Source organism: Amblyomma mixtum, chromosome 5 (genome assembly GCF_055824585.1).
Source record: "Amblyomma mixtum isolate Tamu chromosome 5, ASM5582458v1, whole genome shotgun sequence".
Lineage (NCBI taxonomy): Eukaryota > Metazoa > Arthropoda > Arachnida > Ixodida > Ixodidae > Amblyomma > Amblyomma mixtum.
Window position 1 is genome coordinate 123,547,106 of NC_143016.1, and position 19,513 is coordinate 123,566,618.

The 19,513-nt window shown below is 45.1% G+C and overlaps 1 protein-coding gene across 1 annotated transcript in view; it reads left to right on the plus strand.

Annotated features, from left to right (window-relative positions):
* Positions 1 to 3,963: 3,963 nt before the first annotated feature.
* Positions 3,964 to 19,513, plus strand: part of LOC149343591 (uncharacterized) — a 32,661-nt gene continuing 17,111 nt past the window's right edge. Inside the window, exons 1-3 of the mRNA XM_089547026.1 lie at positions 3,964 to 3,994; positions 4,468 to 5,686; positions 6,649 to 6,790. Coding sequence (XP_089403152.1) covers positions 3,964 to 3,994; positions 4,468 to 5,686; positions 6,649 to 6,790 — 1,392 coding nt within the window. The remainder of the gene's footprint in view (positions 3,995 to 4,467; positions 5,687 to 6,648; positions 6,791 to 19,513) is intronic.

The window sequence follows — 19,513 nt, forward strand, 5'->3', positions numbered from 1 at the left end:
ATATATGGAAAGCTATATGAAAAACATGTGCACATTGTCGCTTATATCCTGTCGTATAAGCGGGAGTATACGAAGTAAAATCGAATGATTTGATTTAGAGGAAGCTGTCGACAAGTGCGCTGCCATGAATGGCAAGTAAGCGAAAGCTAACTTTCCGCAACGCTAAAAGAGACCCCCTGAAGTGTTCGCACAGCGGTACTGGCTGGGTATGCGCAAATGCTCACTGTCTAGCCCGGTAAATGTTTATGTAAACGCAGTAACTATGCGCAATAACAATAATTTTGTATTCAAGCCTATTAGGTGGTCGTGTTTTTTGCAGTTGTCCTTAGGCATTGCTTTTGTGGCGTCGTGGTATACTTAAAACTCATTTCAAATTAAGCGGCCGTTTCGAGAGTTACCATATGCCCATCGCGAAACTCTGGCAAATTTTTTTTCACAGCCACTTTCGCGGAACTCTTAAATCCACGCTAACATGCTTCTGAGTATTTAGTTAGAGTCCGGTATGATAAACAGGTAACACAAGCTTCAATAGTCAATGGGCACCTTATATGACTTCAAAATGAGGTTGATGTTCTCAACTGGTCACCACTTATTTTTCCATACGTATCCTTCTTAGAAGCAGTTTATTTTTTAATTTTATCTTAAGGTGCATTTGTAATAAGGGAGTAATTACTCACTGACGTCCACCCAAGCGCAGCCACACGGCTGCAAAGGAAAGCTAAACAGTTTTCTCAGAAACTTCGCAGTTAAGGAAAAATTCGTCCTGGTCCGGGGTTCGAACCCGGGACCACAGCTTCACCGGAGCAGTCGCTCTACCAATTGAGCTCACCGGGACGGCAAGTTAATGGTACGACCCGGGACCACCGCTTCACCGGAGCAGTCGCTCTACCAATTGAGCTCAACGGGACGGCAAGCTTATGGTAGGGCGAGAGCGAATTGATCAATGACTCGAGTTATAGATCAATTCGCTCTCGCCCTACCATAAGCTTGCCGTCCCGGTCGAGTTATTGATCAATTCGCTCTCGCCCTACCATAAGCTTGCCGTCCCTTTGAGCTCAATTGGTAGAGCGACTGCTCCGGTGAAGCGGTGGTCCCGGGTTCGAACCCCGGACCAAGGCAAATTTTTCTTTAACTGCGAAGTTTCTGAGAAAGCTGTTTAGCTTTCCTTTGAAGCCGTATGCCTCCCTTACTACAAATCTACTCCACCTTGGGGGATTCCCCTAAAACATTTGACCAAGTTTCATTTAGTAGCTTTAAACTATGTGGAAGCAGATTAAGAGTGTACATATGAGGGCCGCGTCAAAGACTCGCGTCGACGTCGGTCACCTGCTAATACATCGGATGAAGACCTGTTCGTCGCTGCTGCTGTCAACCTTGAGCCAACGTTCAATGAGTGGTTTCATTGAGAATTGACATTGACAGCAGAACTTCCAGCCATTCTGCGAACGCTACATCTGCGGGATGGGGGGAGCCTCACCGCCGCATTGCATATCAGGGCTTAGACTGCTTAAGAGCGAAAAAAGAGGCCTGTCTTCAGTTGGCAGGTGACGACGTTTTGTGGACGGGTGACGAATGGACGTCCATGAGAGACCACCATGATGTTCTCCGGCGAGTAAACGTTCGTCAGTCACTAGGATCAGCATTAGCGCAATCGAAGAATCGTGGGCGCAAACTAAAACAAACTTCGCTTATTAAGGAAATAGTTTGGTTTGCTTTATTGGGGTTTAACGTCCCAAAGCAACTCAGGCTATTAGAGACGCCGTAGTGAAATGCTCCGAAAATTTCGACCACCTGGGGTTCTTTAACGTGCGCTGACAGCGCACAGCACATGGGCTTCTAGAATTTCGCCTTCATCGAAATTCGGCCGCTGCGGCCGGGATCGAAGCCACTTCTTTCGGGTCAGCAGTGGAGCGCCGTAACCAGTGAGCCACCGCGGCGTGGTTAAGGAAATAGTGAGTGCCTGTTTAAATGTGCGAAAGAAGAAATAGATATAGCAAGTAAAAACTAATGAATGATGTGTCCGCAAATCATATGGCTGTTTCACATGCAATTTCTTTGTTTAGAAACTCGGGTGAGTATGGTTGCCTTTGGCTAAGTGCTTTCAAAATCTTTAAATCTAACTGAATAGTGATTTAGAGGTTCATAAATGAATGAGTGTCTGGGATTGTCGATGTTGTTCTTTTGTGAAGCACCAGATAAAAATTGTCTGGGTCGTGTTCTCCTGTTAAACATGCCTTTTTAGCATGAAGGCAGAACACTGAAATTTATTTCAACGACTGATACAGTCATAATGTTCTGAAGAATATAACCAGAAAATTAGTCCAAGCACGGCGATGCAGAACCACAGCAAGGGATTGTAGCATGTACGAAACATTGATTTCTTCGAGATATTTGGTATACTGCAGCTGGTGTTTCTCCCGTGGACATTTGACGGAGTCTTCCTTGATGGCTTCACTTCTTCCATCATGTGATGAGGTCGCATCCAGCATTGATCGTCCACCAAAAGTTACGCCCAAATTTGCATAACAATGGTGTGCGACTAAATGTAACCGCACCTAGGAAATAGCAAGCAACTCAGAGCAACATCCTTCACGTCAACGCGAATTTTGTAGCGCCTTATATTTCTTGCTAGAGCCATTCAAGCGGCTCAGCTGGCCTCTAAATTTCTAGCAGGTTGTAAAACTGGCTGTTCCATTTTTTCAACTCAGACACTCAACCGAAAATACCCCTTGGGGCATTACTCAACAACTCAGTTGACTGTGGCGAAAAGGCATGCATCCGAGAAGAAAACATGCTTCGTAATATTCTAAATCGGCGTAATTATCCTCTGCTGAGTCACAATTTTATTTGACTCTCTCACTGTCACCAGACAGAGGGACAGAAGAAAGATTCTTTTCTAGGCGCCTTTCCGTAACGTCGGGAGCTTTTCCTTCGTTTGTTTTCGGGCTATTCTTGTTAAGTTCCCATTTCTCGTTGCGACATGGAGGGTGAATTTTTTCACGTGGTGTATTTTCCCGTGAGATGACTATTTTAATCGCGACAGACTGCCAACACACGTAACGTTTAGTGAACAGTGCGAGGCAATGTCGTGCGCTGGTTATCTGCAAAAAATACTCTTTGGTTTTGAATTGAATTTGGCCGAGAGCCACAGCAGTTCAATGGACTTTAACCACGGTGCGCGTAAAAAAAAGGCCAGTGCTTTCTTGCTTGGTAGCCGGTATTTAACATTGAGCTATTTGTTCTAAGCTTTTTCAGTATTGACTTTCATTCCGTCCTCATCACACTGCAGCACACAGAAACAGTTGAGCTTCTTCAAAAAGTGCTGGGCAATCAGTACTGCTGCAGACCAAGTTTTGTCTTGAGTGCAGAACACCGTACCCAGCTATTCTCGACAGAAACCTTTATCAACGGGAAAGAGTTCATGAATGGATTTTTACATATATTTGTAAGATCATTATATCAATCAATATATCCGTAGCTCTGCCGTCAGCAGGCTTGCATCTTTTTGCCATTAACATTTTTGCTATCGTCAGTAGTCTTCCTCCTTCTGGTGGAAAAACTTTATGAGAAAGTTTTCGCTCCGCATCCGAAGAATAGACCATTACTTGCAATATTTCCATTACAGTACCTTACCTTATTCTGATATTCAAAAGATTTGCGCAAAAATGCTGGACATGAAACATTTGCTTGCAGAACACAATTGCAGAACACATTTGCTTGCTTTCATCCTCGATTTGAGGTTGCGCAACGGTTTGGAGCCACTGCTTGTTCGAATCGATTCGGGGAAGGAGTCCGGCTTGTTTCAGATAATGCGTTCGTAAACAGAGGCCACTTGCATGCAAGTGGTTCTCAATCACCACCTTATATACGCTGGTAGCACTTACAATGCTCAAGTGGGCCAAATTGCCTTCTGGGAAGTAATGGCACTTGGCACGCTACACATGCGTGTAAAAGCACTTGGGAATGGGAAACCAGGGCATGTCTTTTCAGTCTAGTGAGTTGTTTTCACTTATGGTTATTTTTTGTGTATATCTTTACTCTTTCTCGATTCCACATCTCCTTCCCAAGATCCCCTCTTTCACCCTTATTCAGTGCATCAATAGCAGAGTGCACGACGAGTAGGAAAGTTCCGAAAGCGCCGGTTCTTTTCGGGCCTTGAAATGAGCCCAGCTAGGACTGCTGAGCCTGCTCGAAAGGTCGTTACTTTTCCACTAGCGTTTTCACTGCTCTCACGTTGCGTCACGGTGTCAGCCCTGATGAGTCCGCTAATGCTTGATGTTATGAAAATCAGGAGCCCGCCAGCCGCTCGTGTAGCCGTACTCTTGTCGGCAGAAGATGCCCGAACTGGGGGCAAACTTGTTCGAGACTTGCCAACGTCGGTAACCCTTTGGACTTGCTCTCGTAGCGGCAGTTGCAACGCCGGTTTCCTAAGCTACTTGTCTCAAGGGGGTGAATTTTCGGGTCCAGGTGAGGTCTTCGTGCCTCTGTACAGCTCCCTCCCAGCTGAAGTGTTCGAACTTGTTGCAGTATTCCAGAAATACCATTCCAACGTAAACTGGTTCTTTTCAGTGCGAAACCACGAGGATGTGCTTAAAAAGCTGTCAGAGCACTCTTGCCAGGTGGTTACTGTTAACGAGCATGAAATCAGCGCGTCTTACGATGGGTACAAATTGTGCGAACGACGTAGAGTGTTGAAAGAAGCGGACGCGCTTTCGCTTGAGCACTCGCCACCAGCAGGGACGTATCCCAAGCATGGGAAGGTGAATTACGCCCTTATGGATACTGCTGCTAGTAAGTGCACCAGTTTCGCTGGCAACGCTGCTAAAACCGCCATGGAAGCCTACATAACACTGAATAACACGCTGATTTATCAGTGCAACAGTGACAACGAGAATCATTCTTTGCTCCTGGAAAGGCAGGCTGATCTTCTTTTAGGGTCGCGGGCAGTGAACTGTTGGCCCCACTCAGGCTGTTTCTTCTACGGGTACTCCATGCATGCCCCCACTGGATGTGTGTTCTTTTCCCGCCGCGGGGCCCCTGCGTACCCTTCTTTCGTCGGCAGCTGGTTGTCCGTTCTTGTCCTGTTCGCAGCACTGTCTCCGTGCGTGGCATTGTTTTTTCTGCTGCTCCTCACGCAACGTCGCCTCCTTCCGCATTTAGCTTGCAGTGTTTCGGCTGCCACTGATTTTTTAGTGAGTACTTTCCTTGGGCGCTCTCCACCCCCAGGATTGGAGTCGCGTTGCACATCCAGCAGGCTGAGTATAGCTGCTTGGATGATCGGCATGTTCGTCTTGTTGAACTTCGTTCAGACAGAACTCACTGCATCTCGCAGTGTTCCATTGTTTGCTTCGGAGATTCGACAGACTGGGGAGCTCACCGCGAGGTTTGATTCTCAAACTCTCTTGCCGTGCATGTCTCGAGGTACGTTCCAGATGCTTAAGGACGCCGCCAGCAGCACGCCATACCTGGAATCATTGCACAGGGCTTTGAAGAACTGTGGGAGTGCATGCGTTGAAAGTGACGGCGACAGCTGTTTAAAAAAAGTTCTCAACGGGACTCATGCGACCATTGCTATGTACACTGTGTACACCGTGACCGGCGCGCTCAAGCTTGGACTTGCGCTCGGGGAAGATAGTTTCTTGACAATGCTACGAATATCTCCCGCACACGGAAGATATCCTTTGAGGTAATTGATGATCATATTGCACAGGAGATGATGATAATGCACAAATCACGCATCTGCAATTACAGGAGTAACCAGGGGTTCTTCCCCGGCTAAGAATATTTCCATAACAGTAAAGTAGCCAAACCTGACTGAAGCTATTTTGCGCACAAGCAGTTCACTGAAGCCATCTTTTTGTTTTGTATTCTGGACACTCCCTATCATCCTTCTTATACGCAATTAGAGCGTTTTTACTACAGGCAACATCTGTGTCAGCTGAGTTAAGGAATACAAACACTTACAAAGCAAATACATGCCCATGAAGGCACTCGCGTAAAGTACGCAGTCAGACTGTTCCAGACCGTATCACAATACAGAATCACATGAACGCAGAGCGACTAGTATCAGCCGAAGTTTGGGCATCATAGCGCTGCAAGTTCTTCAAGCATAACCATTTCTTGGTTTTTATTTTTCCTCGGAGACTTGAAAAGAGTGCAACGTAATATTTTTGTGTTGCTTGCTCTGTTATTTCTGTGCAGGATTCCTACTCAACTGCCATTCATTCTTACTGTTTTTATATGTCTGGGCAATTAAATCATTGCGCATTCACCGTATAGAGCTGTATACAAGGCAGGCTCCTGGATGCGACTTATTCCGTCTTATTGGTTGGTATTAGGTCTTACAGCCCTAAGTGTAGTACACTTGGCCGCTTGCATTATTTACGTCGGTTGTGTTTGCTGCGTCATGTGTCCTTGTGTTAACACCCTTTACAGGCTTCAGAAAAAGTCTCGTTTTGCTATACCCTTTGTCCCTGTCTTCTAGCTACTTTTGTATTTTAAAACCCAACGGGAAGGAAACGCAATTTTCGGCATATATCGCGTAGCACAAATAGGATATATATCAGGCGAAACTGAGTACACCATAGAGACCTACTCCCGAACTATTTCAAAAGATCCTTTTTCTCGACCATTTTTTAATCTCTGCAGGCACCAGCACCGTCGGCTGCTCCTGGCTCTGGACGAATCGGGGCTGATTATAGCCATGGAATCCCGCAACTGGACAAAGTCCCGCCGGAGAAGACTTGTCTCCGTGGGCATGCCATTTGGAAATTACGTGTGTGCTTACGCTGTGGGTTGCACTCTGTCCGTCATTGCTTTAATTGCGGAGATGATACATCGTCGTTGCTTTGCTTTGAAGCGACGGCGCCGCATCCGAGAGTTGTTGTCAATTGTTCACGTTAGTCGACCGCGGTCTGCAGCGGTCAGTCGAATGTTGATATCCCTAAAAACAAGCGGTAACCTAAGGTGAACGCGTTGAAGAGTACTTGCGGCATGTATCGGACATTAAGATTTCGGTGAGAATGGGTCTAGAAAATAATCCGGCAGTTATCCTTATATTGCAACTAGTTAAAAATAAGGACTTTGTTAATATTTAGTAAAGTTACGATGTCTTAAAAGCTGCTTTTTTTTCTGTTGCACAAGACATACATGTCTAACCCTGCACTTGGTGCAGGACAGCCTTAATTGATTATTGGCCATTGAACGGAATCACAATTACGAATTGATGCTGCATGATTTATTTCGAGACGCAAGAACATCTCAGCGATATATCTTGTGCCACTAAGCTGGACAGAAATGACGCCCCTTGTAGAAAAAGATCGTTAGGTGCTATTTTGTAAAGATTCAGCTTTCCACCTGTCTATATGCCTCTTTGCAATCGGTAAGTTCCGCCTTTGATGCCAGAGCAATCGAAATACACAGCATGTTTTCTTTCAGCATTAACGTGTCAGGGCCCGGCCACCAGTGGCAAAAGAGACAGATAATGAATCGGGAATAACTCGTTTCAGAATATAAGGCCCCTGGGAGCATTGACTCTTCTGTTCCGTTCTTATTGTTCGCGTGGCTTTTGTCTAATCCAGGAGATGACGATTTGTAGTGTCGATTAAGCCAGCTGTAGCAAGCTGAAAACAATATAATTGAAATAGAACTTGATTGGGTTGTTCCTTTTCTTTCTCTGTATGCGTAATTACAGCCTCCGGCCCGTTATAATGCTGATGTATTACGATATTAGCATAAATCCCTGTATTATTACACAATACCATATTACACATTATCTAGAGCTGAACCTCCTGTAGCTACCAAGCTACAAGTGGGGGAACATCCTGCTGCTGTTTATCACTGGAAAATATATTCAACGCGCATTTTTCAAACGCAGGGTCTTCCCGTTGTTAATGAGGCAACATACTCGAGAAACCTATTGACATACGTGCGATGTAATTCTTCTGAGGAGATGTTTCGGTCGTCACGTCTGAAGAAGATAAAAGTAGCGGTCGTAAAGCCGTTCAAGACTGAAAGCTCACGAGTCAACACGCTTTTCCTCTCAAGCAAGCTTTTCACTTGAAGCCGCTATAACCAGTAACAGACCGGTCCTCACACATACGCATTGGCATACTCCGGCTCGTATTATCCCTGATGAGATAAAAGCGTTTTATTTCGAGCGCACCTACAATCAACAGACGAGGAGGATGATCTATCGTCTTGTTGAGATATTGCCAAAGTTTTGAAAAACCGCAAACTACAGCGCGTGACATGCAATGCTGCCTTGTTTTCAATTTTGAACATAAAATTTTCATGGTTGGATTCCTTCTTAAATTTTCGCACTGCCTTTGATGCAGTTAAACACAAAATTTATTTGCCGAACTCGAACTTCATTGAATTCATGGTATATCGCACAAATTGATAAATACTTTTTTTGGAGAACGGAACCAGTCTACAATGGTTAGAGAAGCTAAAATACGACGCTGATACAAAGAAATTAGATGTATACTAAGGCTCTATATTCGGTCCTGTGCTTTTCATTTTGTACGATATCGATATCGGGAACATTCAGTTAACTTCTAACGTAGTGTCATACACTTATGGCACTGAGATCTCAAGTTTTGGTCGAAGTCTCAGAATACTAAAACAGCGTTCTAACACTCGACCTTGCGGAGTGCAAGGTTGGCTTGATGCCAGGAAACTTGAACTAAACATTACAAAAACTAAATTAACGATTTTTTACGACTTAAATGAGCCGCTGGATCATGATGTTCAATAAAATTTTGGTAACGCTAAAATTGTGGAAAAAAAGTTCAGAATAATTTTAAAGATTTTCTACAATAACTTTGGCTCATTCAATTATGCGAATAGTATGAAGATGAAATAATAAGATCAGTCAGGTTTTATTCAACGGCTACGTTATCTTCTTTCATTACAAGTCAAGAGACAGGTGAATAGTTCCTAGCGGCGAGCAGCAGGAAGCACCAACCATAGAGTTTCTTACTATTACCTAGAGGGAAAGCTGGCGGTGCTGCCCATCAGCCACCATGGACGCTCAAAGCATCATGCGGTGAGCTACTTGTTGCGGAACAGTCGTAGTTTTTCAGGAACACGGAGTGTTATTACTAAGATGTTTCATTCCAAAAACGCTGTTCGTGTGTGCGCAGACGACTTTCGCGCGAACGCAGTGTGCAAAAACCATAGTAATAAAAACGCATAGACACACGACGCCAATAAAAGGTTTCACTTTTCCGAAATGCCATTAAAAAACTTCTTAAAGTATCTAAGCAACAACATTTTTTTTGAAAACGTATTTACTTTTAAAAATGCGCCTATTAATTACAAAATATTAGTTTTTATAGTGTTCATTACTTGGCCAATAGGAGAGCGAGTCGCTCTTATTTTGGGCAAACTTTGCACTTAAATGCTTTTCTGCTCGTTTGTTGCAATCATTAGACAAGATATTCAATGCTAGGACGTTTGTAGTTATCAAACAGCTTTATTTTTCTATTATTTTTTGGCTAAAAGTTGCAGTTCCGCAACAAGTAGCTCACCGCCCCATGATGCTTTGAGCGCCCATGGTGGCTGAAGTGGTCTCGAGGGGTCGCCATGCAAACTCCCATAGACGGGCTGCCAGCTTTCCCTCTAGGTAATAGTAAGAAACTCTATGGCACCAACGCCAGCAGGAAGCACCATCAACCTCTTCTTCTTCGTGCGACCCTTTCACGCGGGAGGCCAATTCGACTTCCACTTCCTCTTCGTCGTAGCAATATTGTTCTCTTAATCACTCTCATCTTGTGGGATGTGATTTGGGCGTTAGCACCATTATCGATGGATGCTTAATGTTGTAACGGGTTAGACTTTTCTGCTGCACCCATTACGCAGCTCTGTCAGTCTACCAAGAAGTGAAACAAGTCCGAATAATTTCTAATTCTTATTTAAATAGACACACCAAGCTAAAGTTGGCTACCATGTATTTTGTTAATTCTGGGCACCTAACTAATTACAGCAGCAAAAGTGCAGATCACCAAATAAAAATGTTATGTGAAATGCATCACCCAGTGATTGCTTGTGTGCCGGATAGTGTCACTATTGATCAATTGAGCAAACGTTTTAACGGCTCTGGGTACCTACAGCCTTGAATATGTCAATTATGAGTCTATTAAGCACGAATTTCACTTTTATTGGGAAGTCAAGCTCTGCCATTGGCAATATATTTCATCATTGGTGTTCATGTCTTGCGTGGGAATGTGATTTGTCTTCGTATTTTGCCGCCTGAACAGTGTAGTTATGCCTTGGTCACTGTACCATTCACTAAAGCTGACTTTTGCGACATTCCTTGCTACTTCACTATGCTTACTGTATCCGTATTCTCAATGATGCTTGGCTGCCTGCCATCTATTCCTGATGCGTAATGCGCGGTGTACTTCTCGTTGGAATACGTTTCTGTGTATTTTCGCCTCTCCCCGCACGCACCATGTAATGCTGTTCAAAATAAACTGAACGAACACGTCAAAGTGGATGGCTCCATCTGTTTCTTTGCTGTAAACAGTTTAATTCAAACAAGAGGATCTCAGGACGACGCCATAGAATTTGATATCTCTGCGCAGGTTCCATCCCTGTTGGAAAATTAGACTAAGCCATGCTGGCCGTTGTATTCCAAGTAGTACTGAAAGTATTGCCCGAAAGGATTTTAAACTGCTGCACTTTTTGGTCACATAAAGTGAACAAGGGGGGAGTGAGCCTCATAATGCTGATCCAGGTTCAGCACTCTGAGGATTGCTCCTCAGGAAACTTATCTCCCTGCCCTATCTCTACCACGCACTTCTTTGGCGGCATGCAGGTATATAGGCGAATTTAGGAAGCACGTGTTTTGCAGGAAAGCAGTTTTATTAAAGAAAGGAAAGGAGGACTCATTAAGAAGGCGTTTCATGCCTGTTTTGCAAAGATAGCTGGGCCACGATATTGTTAATTTTCACAGGGATGTCATTAAAGGGCATAATGGCAGGGTAAAAAAGATGGTCGCTATGTTGGCTGCTACAGGATTCATGATGACACCCTAGGCTCATTTCCTCGCCGTTGTATATTAGAGGTACCGGTGTGGCCGCAACGCCATTTCCGTCACTACACTCAACCCACGAGGAAAGAGGGAGTCATCCTGACTAATCGAGGGTGGACAACATGCCGAGGTCGGAATAGGGCGTCTGGAGCGGAGCGTGGACAGTCTTTAAAGGTGCACTAAACAGGAATCTGAACTCGTCTTTTTGCCGCAGGAACTCAATCTACACCTTCCGAGCATTCTTAGAAACCTCGATTTATTGCCCTGTGTGGCCGATTTCCCTAATTAAATCGAATTAACGTCCGGCTCCCGCCTTTTTTTTTAATTCTCCCTCGTACGGTGGGCGGAGTCGACCAACGCGGGGAGTGCCTTTCAGACAGCTCCGTGGAGGCTTTGCTTTCGCTTCATTTTGTTTTTTTAGGTTTCCGCGAATAAATAGTTTCATTTGCAGATAATATAACCGCAAAATAATCCCGCAGAAATAAAATTACGCGCGGACTATTTGCTTCTACGGACTACTACGTATTACTCTGCCGATGGCAGAGCGGCAAGCCGCCACGGGACTGGGTGGAAGGCACTCCCCGCGTTGGTCGGCTCCGTCCACCGTACGAGGGAGAATTAAAAAAAAAAGGCGGGAGCCGGGCGTTAATTCGATTTAATTAGGGAAATCGGCCACACAGGGCAATAAATCGAAGTTTCTAAGAATGCTCGGAACATGTAGATTGAGTTCCCGCGGCAAAAAGACGAGTTCAGATTCCTCTTCAGTGCACCTTTAAGAAGGCTTCCGAGATAGCCATTTGTGAAAATTACTTCTCTACTTAAAATGTTCTGAAAAACAGACATTTTCCCGATGAAATCGAAAAAACGCAGAGTCGCTTGGCGTTCACGTATAGCAGGTTTCTTAGATACCAGGTAGATCCTTTCATCACCTATTCATTTCGCATCCCCTATCATCAAGATTAGATCTTGCCTACAAAGTCGGTGTCCCATTTTGCAGAACTAACGCTTTCTTTCAGTCATTTTTACCTCGAACAGCAGCAGAGTGGAATCACCTTCCCGCACCAACAGCAACCATCAAAGATTACCAGCTTTTCAAGAACGCCTTAGCTAACATTGTATGATTAGACACATCTCTAACTTTTTTATAATAGCCCCATATCGTTTATTGTATTGTTATGTTTTTTTTTTACCAGTAACCACTCCCTTCTCTAATGCCAATGGCCACGAGGGTATATGAAATAAATAAATAAATAAACACATCTAACTCCACTACTCAGGCATAAAATGCTTGAGCTACTAATTTACCATTGAATGACATCATAAACGAAATACAAAATTCCCCATTGCTTTCTTGATTTTGGTTACTGTTGGCTTGCTTCACATGCATGTCGTATCAAGACCCTCATTTGCCTACCCTCCTTGTCTGTGCAACCTGAGTTATATCTTTGAAAATGCTGCGCGTGTCCTGCATTTCTAACGTTTTTACGTTTTCGTTGTCTCAAAGACGTATATTGTTATCGTGCTCCGAAGACGTCGGTTTTTAGAGCCTTTTACTTAACTTCTCTACTTCTACTTAAATGGTCAACCAAGCAACCTCTTTCCTAACAGCTTGTTCACAATTGCGAACGTTTTCGTTAAGAGTAGGAGAGAAGCAAATGTCTGTATTTTCGTAAGGTAGGCTTGCACGCGTGTAAAACTCATTTGTAAATGATTCCATCATGTTTTCATTTCTGTGGCTCTGCTTAAAATTGCACCCACTTAGCCCTTATCAGGCACTGCATTCTCTACAAGGTCACCACTTGTTCTGTATGCAAGCTTTCGAGGCAGTTTCGTTTATGTGTTTCGTTTCGGCTGGCACTCTAAAATCGAACTCTGCAAAATGAACAGAACTGATCAAGCTTTTCGCATATGAAAACATTCGTTTCGTTTCAAGACCTCCACCACTCGATCCAGACTCAATAAATAAATGCGCATACCTGTTCATGATTGCCTTCATGCCAGGGCAAATACTTTTGTACGGGCTGTTTCATGCTTATCGTGTGCTTGCAGCTCCTAGCGTATATTCAATTCTCTGTTCCGCAAGAAATGATACGTGTCTACAGACTGTTTCCAGCTTGCCTTCCTCAATTCCCCCTCCTGTCTTTAGAGAAGCCAGAACTTTTTCAATTTTTACTAGCGGATATTCTCTAAAACTTACTGTGTTGGTTTCGATCTGGCTTTCCCAGTGCTTTTTTATGTGCAGCCTTTTATTGCATTTAACTTCTGCTCTTTTCATATCGCTTTTACTTCACTTTTGGACTCTTCCTCTTCTGTGTCCTTCGTTTTCCTTTTTTTCTGCGTCCCTTTAATTTGTTTGCATCGGGATTTTTATTTTCAAGCCGTGTTTTTCGGTTTTCTTGTATGTGCTGTGTTCGTTGACTTTATTTTCGTTTTACACATGCTTTCAAGTTTTTAGACAAAGATGTTTGTTTTGTTATCAATCTTTTGCAGACGTCGTCTATGAGAGGTATTTATTTCTTACTGGTACTGCTGACGTCGTGTACGAGGTACATATATTGCTTACTGGTATATCGTGCTCTACGAAAGCCCTGTGTTTCTACCTGTTTTTACTTTCCATTGTTCGGCTATTTTGTTCTCTACGGCCATTGTCTCTTTATGTACCATAATGTGTGAATTTTATTATTTATTATTGCTATACACTCCTTAACTAGACGGTTTTCTTGTCTCAGTTAAGTATTGTTGGACTGGTCAGTTAACTTATTTCGATAAGATGATGGAGACTTTGAAGTCTCTAATTCAAACTGAGCAAGGTCAATTATATTGGGTTTTGCAAACTTTCCCAATGGCTGCGGCTCCGCAATTCCTGGCTCCAACTGACCAGATCATTATTATACCTGGAGTTTTAGCGAGCACTTTGTAAGATTTCTCAAATATGGTGTCTGAGGCACTAAGAAAGTCTTTTCATGAGCACACTGTGGTCCTTGGCGGACGGGAGTTACTGAAACCTTACACTAAAGCTAGCTTATAATGAAGGTTTATTCGGTAACAGTTAATTTTCACATTCTCATGATCACCAGAATGATCACCACCAACGGCGAGTTTTTGGCTGCGGAGAAAACGTTGCTGTATTAAGGCGAAAGCCTTTAATGGCTCATACTGTCGTCCGTTAACAAAGCGTGTCACACGCGTTTAACTCGGGAACTAAAAAAGATAACAAAGAACCAATAATTGCTTCAGAAAGAGAGGGAAACTTGAACCTAGTAGCCAAGTTTGATGTCTGTAGATTAATTAGTTAATTAATTATCTGCAAAATTGCGACAGCCCGGTTTATTCAGCAGCCTGCTTACGTCTGCATCATTTGACTCGCTGGTCGCCTGGTGAGGTCTTGAACCTCAACGTGGACGCCTGGTTCCTTCCGCAGCTCACGGACTTGGCACCTCCACGACACGTCGGTCGCCTAGCTCCTTCAGCTCCTCGCTGACTTGAGCCTCCTACGTCCCGTTGACATTGACGAGCAGTCTCCGAAGCTTTCAACGTCACTCTATGACGCTGATTCACATTCCTCCTTTAGGATGTACCGCACTGCAGCTTGACCACTGACTAGATCTTCCGCCCCTCCTCAGATACCTCGAGCAGAAAGACGTAGCAAATCCTGTCTCGACTGCGACTTTTGATGTCCCCTCTAGATCTTGTAGAGGGAAATTGAGTTGATGATGATTGTTGAAGGATGCTTGACGTCTTGCAGATTCGAATTGCTCAATCACATTGCTAGAGGACACTTCTGGAGAGGTTAACTTTTAATAACAATTAGTAACACAAAGGAATATACAAGCAAGGAGAAAACATATTTACACTTGACTGACTCGTAGTTCTACGTGACGAAACCAGCCCTCGATCCTGCCGAAACAGCTGGTTTTAAACCCTATGTCGCCGCCATCGGTGGGGAGAATAACCAATCAGGTAGCTGCACAAACATCCAACCAATAAATTATTGGGGAAAGGAAAACATCACCAATCAACAATTCGGAAAGGACAACACAACCAATCAATGATTGCGGAAAGAAGGTAACTCATCGCGACAAACACTGTACATATATGTACACTTTCTACCATCACGATTTTGGAGAATTATGTTTTCCTGCTGCAAGCATTACGAACACTCTCACTTTCCCATGATGCAGATTATTTCAACGTCTTGACTAAAGTTCAAGGAAAGTCACTTAAACCCATCTGCTCAGCATCGTCACTCCTCATGCCTACAGCTAGCGTGGCAATATCCTGTTGACCGCGATTCAAGCTGTCAACGCACCCCGCTGCAGACATGGGACAAAGTCACGCACTGTGACGAGGATCCGCCTCGCCGCAAGCACGTGCACAACAGGATGCGACCTAATGTATCCGTCCCTGGAGGGAGTTTGACCTTTCCCGTAATCCTCCGCTATCCGGCGCCACCTTACCCCGCTGGGTAGCGAGTGTGACTCACCCCCTTCTCTGCAGTTGTGCGGATGGCACAAGAGAAAGAGAAAGAACGTAATGGGCGTTCCACTAACGCCAACCGGATGCGGCATACAATCTACAGCACTGCGAACTTCACTACATATATTTGACGTCACCGTTAAATTGAGGAAACACCTCCTCTGTTACCACTACCTGTCAGATCTTCGCCTTTCCGATTAGAGTAGCGAAGATCCCTTCTTCATCGGGCATCCGCGACGTTAATCCGGCAGTCACCCAGTCAGTAGGCTTTCTTGAACTGCCTATCCGCGCTTCGCTTCCTGCACTTACGGCGACGAGGCGAATTATGGCGGAACTACGGGGTCAGGCTGAGCCTTGATAGGCGGAATAGCTAGAGAGCGGGGTGGGGCAAGAGAGATTTGCAAGAATGGGCTTGATTCCGCATTGCTGTCTATTTGACAGGCGTTCATATTAGACCACTTGGGGGAGCACTGCGGAGAGCGATGACCGTTCTGAACCCTTTAATGACCAAATTAATACACGAAAAAAGTACCAAAACCACTAAATTGTTTGGCGATGTTGGCGAAAATGACCGTTGTCAGGCTCAAAACAGGTGCTAAAGGTGCAAAACGCTTTTCATCGATTACTACAGCGCCCTAACGTCAAAAATTTCAACTAGCGCCACTGCTGACCGTAACTCGTCTCTTTGGTAATGGGAGCAACGCTGTATGAGTTGTCATTGGCGCACATTGGCGATATATGACGAGTACAGCTCAGGGTTGTTGGTTAAGGGTTAACCAGTCGACAGTCAAGCGCACTGACTGCTGTCGTCGCCTCTGAGTTGCGTTTTGTTTGCTGCACGAGTTCCGCCATGTTGACTGCTGCCGTTGAGTTCTGCGCCAGCCTGATTGTCAGCTATGAACGTCCATGACGTCGCCAGCTCGTCACAATGGTGGAGGTGCCAGACCGGGGACCTACTTTGCCGTCGAGGATGAACCCCACCGCTCAGCCTTCACAGGTAGGTTTCGAGCAGTGCCGGGAGCCGCTAATTTTTCACTGCATACTCCACGAAGACGCAGCCTTTATGACCGTGTGGCAATGCTGAACTTCTTATATCGATGCGTAAATGCGTGATTATCACTTCAGGCTCAAGACTCTACTTTTACCGCTCTCTTTTGTGTTCAGAACCTAGGTTTAGATCTAATGTTTTTTTTTTCGGTACAGCTTAGGTAAGACCGGCTTGTGCATATACAAAGCAGGTAATGTTAGTGTTCCCTTCGCAGACAATTCATTTACGGCTGTATAATTGCTGTCCAGAAGAAAAGTTACGACTGCATGAAACTGAATAAGAAAACAAAATTCCTGAGAATTAGAGTGTCGAACCGGAACCGTACCTTAACCCGAAAACGGAACCGGACCCGCATTCTTGCCCGAAACCGGAACCGAACTGAACCCATATTTTCTGCCATCTTGAAACTGAACCCGAACCGGAACGATTAAAAGGAACCGTTCTGAACTGGTTCGACACTCGGTTCAGCCCTACTTCTTTTGTACCCCGGCATACTTTTCTTTTCAGACAGAATAACATGTGTTGGTGCGCAGATTTACCGCCGAATGCTCTCTGCTCTAGGCAGAGCGCAAGTGGCACCCGTCGATGCGACAATGAAATTGAAGGAATTCTGGGGTATAGAAAAAAACATATTTGGCGCTTCTGTAATGTTTTTCCGGTAACTATAAAGCATTGTACCGCAGTCTGATGTGAAATCATGTGTTTAATAGTATTTCCCTTTCACATGTTTGCGTACAGTTTTAATGGAATTATTAGGACTGCTCTGACTGATAAAGCACCGAGTGAGAACTGCTTCTCGTTCTTTGCGTCATCTACAGAAAGTATGTGCAACATAAGCGCAACGACTCAACGACATTCCGCAACATTTGCTTTGGGATGCTTTCGTTACCTGAGACAGCAGAATACTAAATACGACCTCTCACGATGGCTCAGTGGCTGTGGCGCTCGGCTGCTGATCCCAAGCTCCCAGGTTCGTTCCTGGCCTCGAGGCCGCGATTTGATGGCTGCGAAATGCAAAAAAAATTCAGGGGGCACTTCGGCTCTCTAAAGTGCTGCAAGGCGAAAGCGTTTCACGGGGGGTGGCAGGGAACGAAGAGGCCGACAGGATAGCTCGAGGATACATTACTTTCCGAGAATCCGACGAGACCGCCGAACTCGCGCCAGCACCCAGGGAATATTCGGCCATACTACAAAACTATAGAGGCAGAAGAATGCGATATCCCCCACCGCACAAATCTCTCAGCAGAGAGGAAGCTGTCACTTGGAGACAATTACAAACAGGCTCTTTCCCAAACCTACATATACTAAACAAAATGCACCCTACGATATATACGGACAAATGTCCCTGGTGCGACGAAAAACCTACTCTATACCACATCACATGGGCCTGCCAAAACATGCACGTGGTCCCCAAAATACAAAACCCGAGTGCGGAGCAGTGGGAGACTCTGCTGTCCAGCGACAGCTATGAAGACCAACAAGGTCTGGTGCAGCGAGCTCAACGGGCGGCAGTGGCCAGCGGAGCCCTGGACTGAGGGCAACCGACCACTGATTAGAGGCGGACGACTTCGACAGAGAAGGCTCCTGGGGGTAGAACCAAGACGTCTCTGAAGATGTCCCCAAACCGCAGGAAAAACCATTAGTGTAAATAAAGTTTTCCCTTCCCTTCCTTCCTTCCTGGCGCACTGTTTGTTTTTATTTACTTTTCATTTTTCGTATGTTGTTTTTTATTTATTTCATTGCTTCTTTTCTTAATTTTATTGTTTTTATTTTTATTTTCACATCTTATTTTTATTTTGCTTTTATTTTTGTTTACTTTCTTATTCTTATTTTTTATTTCCCTTTGCCTGACTTTACTCCTTTTATTTTATTTATGAAGCCCATGCATTCGCTAGATGCGCCTTTATTCATGCCGGAACCTTGAGCCTTTTAAGCAGTGACGCCGAAAGGCGGACGAATCTGCCGACGCGTCTGTCGACACTCCTGCCGACGCGTCTGTCGACACCGCAGCCGACGCGTCTGTCGACACTCCTGCCGACGCGTCTGTCGACACGGCAGCCGACGCGTCTGTCGACATGGCTGCCGACGCGTCTGCTAACGACAGTATGAGGCATTAAAGGCTTTCGCCTTAAAAGCTAGTGTGCTGTGCGATATAGTGCACGCTGAGGAGTGAGTGAGTGAGTGAAAAACATTTATTGCTCCAAAAATCAGGTTTTAGCGGTGGGCCGATGTCTTCATGTCTTCGGCCTCTTCACAAGGTCGGCGCCCCTATTCCAGGGCACCGCTGAGTCTTGCTGCTTCGCAGGCGTGCTGCACCAGTGCCCTTTGGGCCGTGAGCTCGCTGCTGGTCAGCAGGCCCTCCCATTGTTCCGCATTCGGGTCATTTAGCTTGTGAAATGCTCTGTTACGTTCGCATTCCCATGTGATGTGATATAGCGGGGGGGTTGCTCCGCACCACGGATATGTGTCCCTGTATTGTGTAGGGAACATCTTATGTACTATGTATAAATTGTGGAAAGTCCCTGCTTGCAGTCTCCGCCAGCAGACCGCCTCGTGCTGTGTTAATGATGTGTGGGGTGGTGGGTATTTGAATCTCCGCCCTCTGTGGTACTTTAATATATCTGCATACGTTGGTTCCACCGTCATGGGGTCCTCCAGGGTTTCTGACTGCCCTGCTCGGCTCGTGATCTCGCGAACTAGGCTGTCTACCCTCGAGTTACCCTCTATCCCGGTGTGTGCCGGTATCCAGAAAATCCTGTGTCTTAAGGTCTTATTTGGAAGCTTTGCTTCGAGGAGGATGCTCAGCGCTTCCTTGCTTATTTTGCCCTGTACGAGGTCTGTTAGAAAAGTATCCGACTTTATTTTTTTTTCGAACACCTGATGGATATGAAACAAGCGCGCTTGCATCACGTGACCTTGAACCTTCGTGCGCATGCACGAAGTTTTTCCCG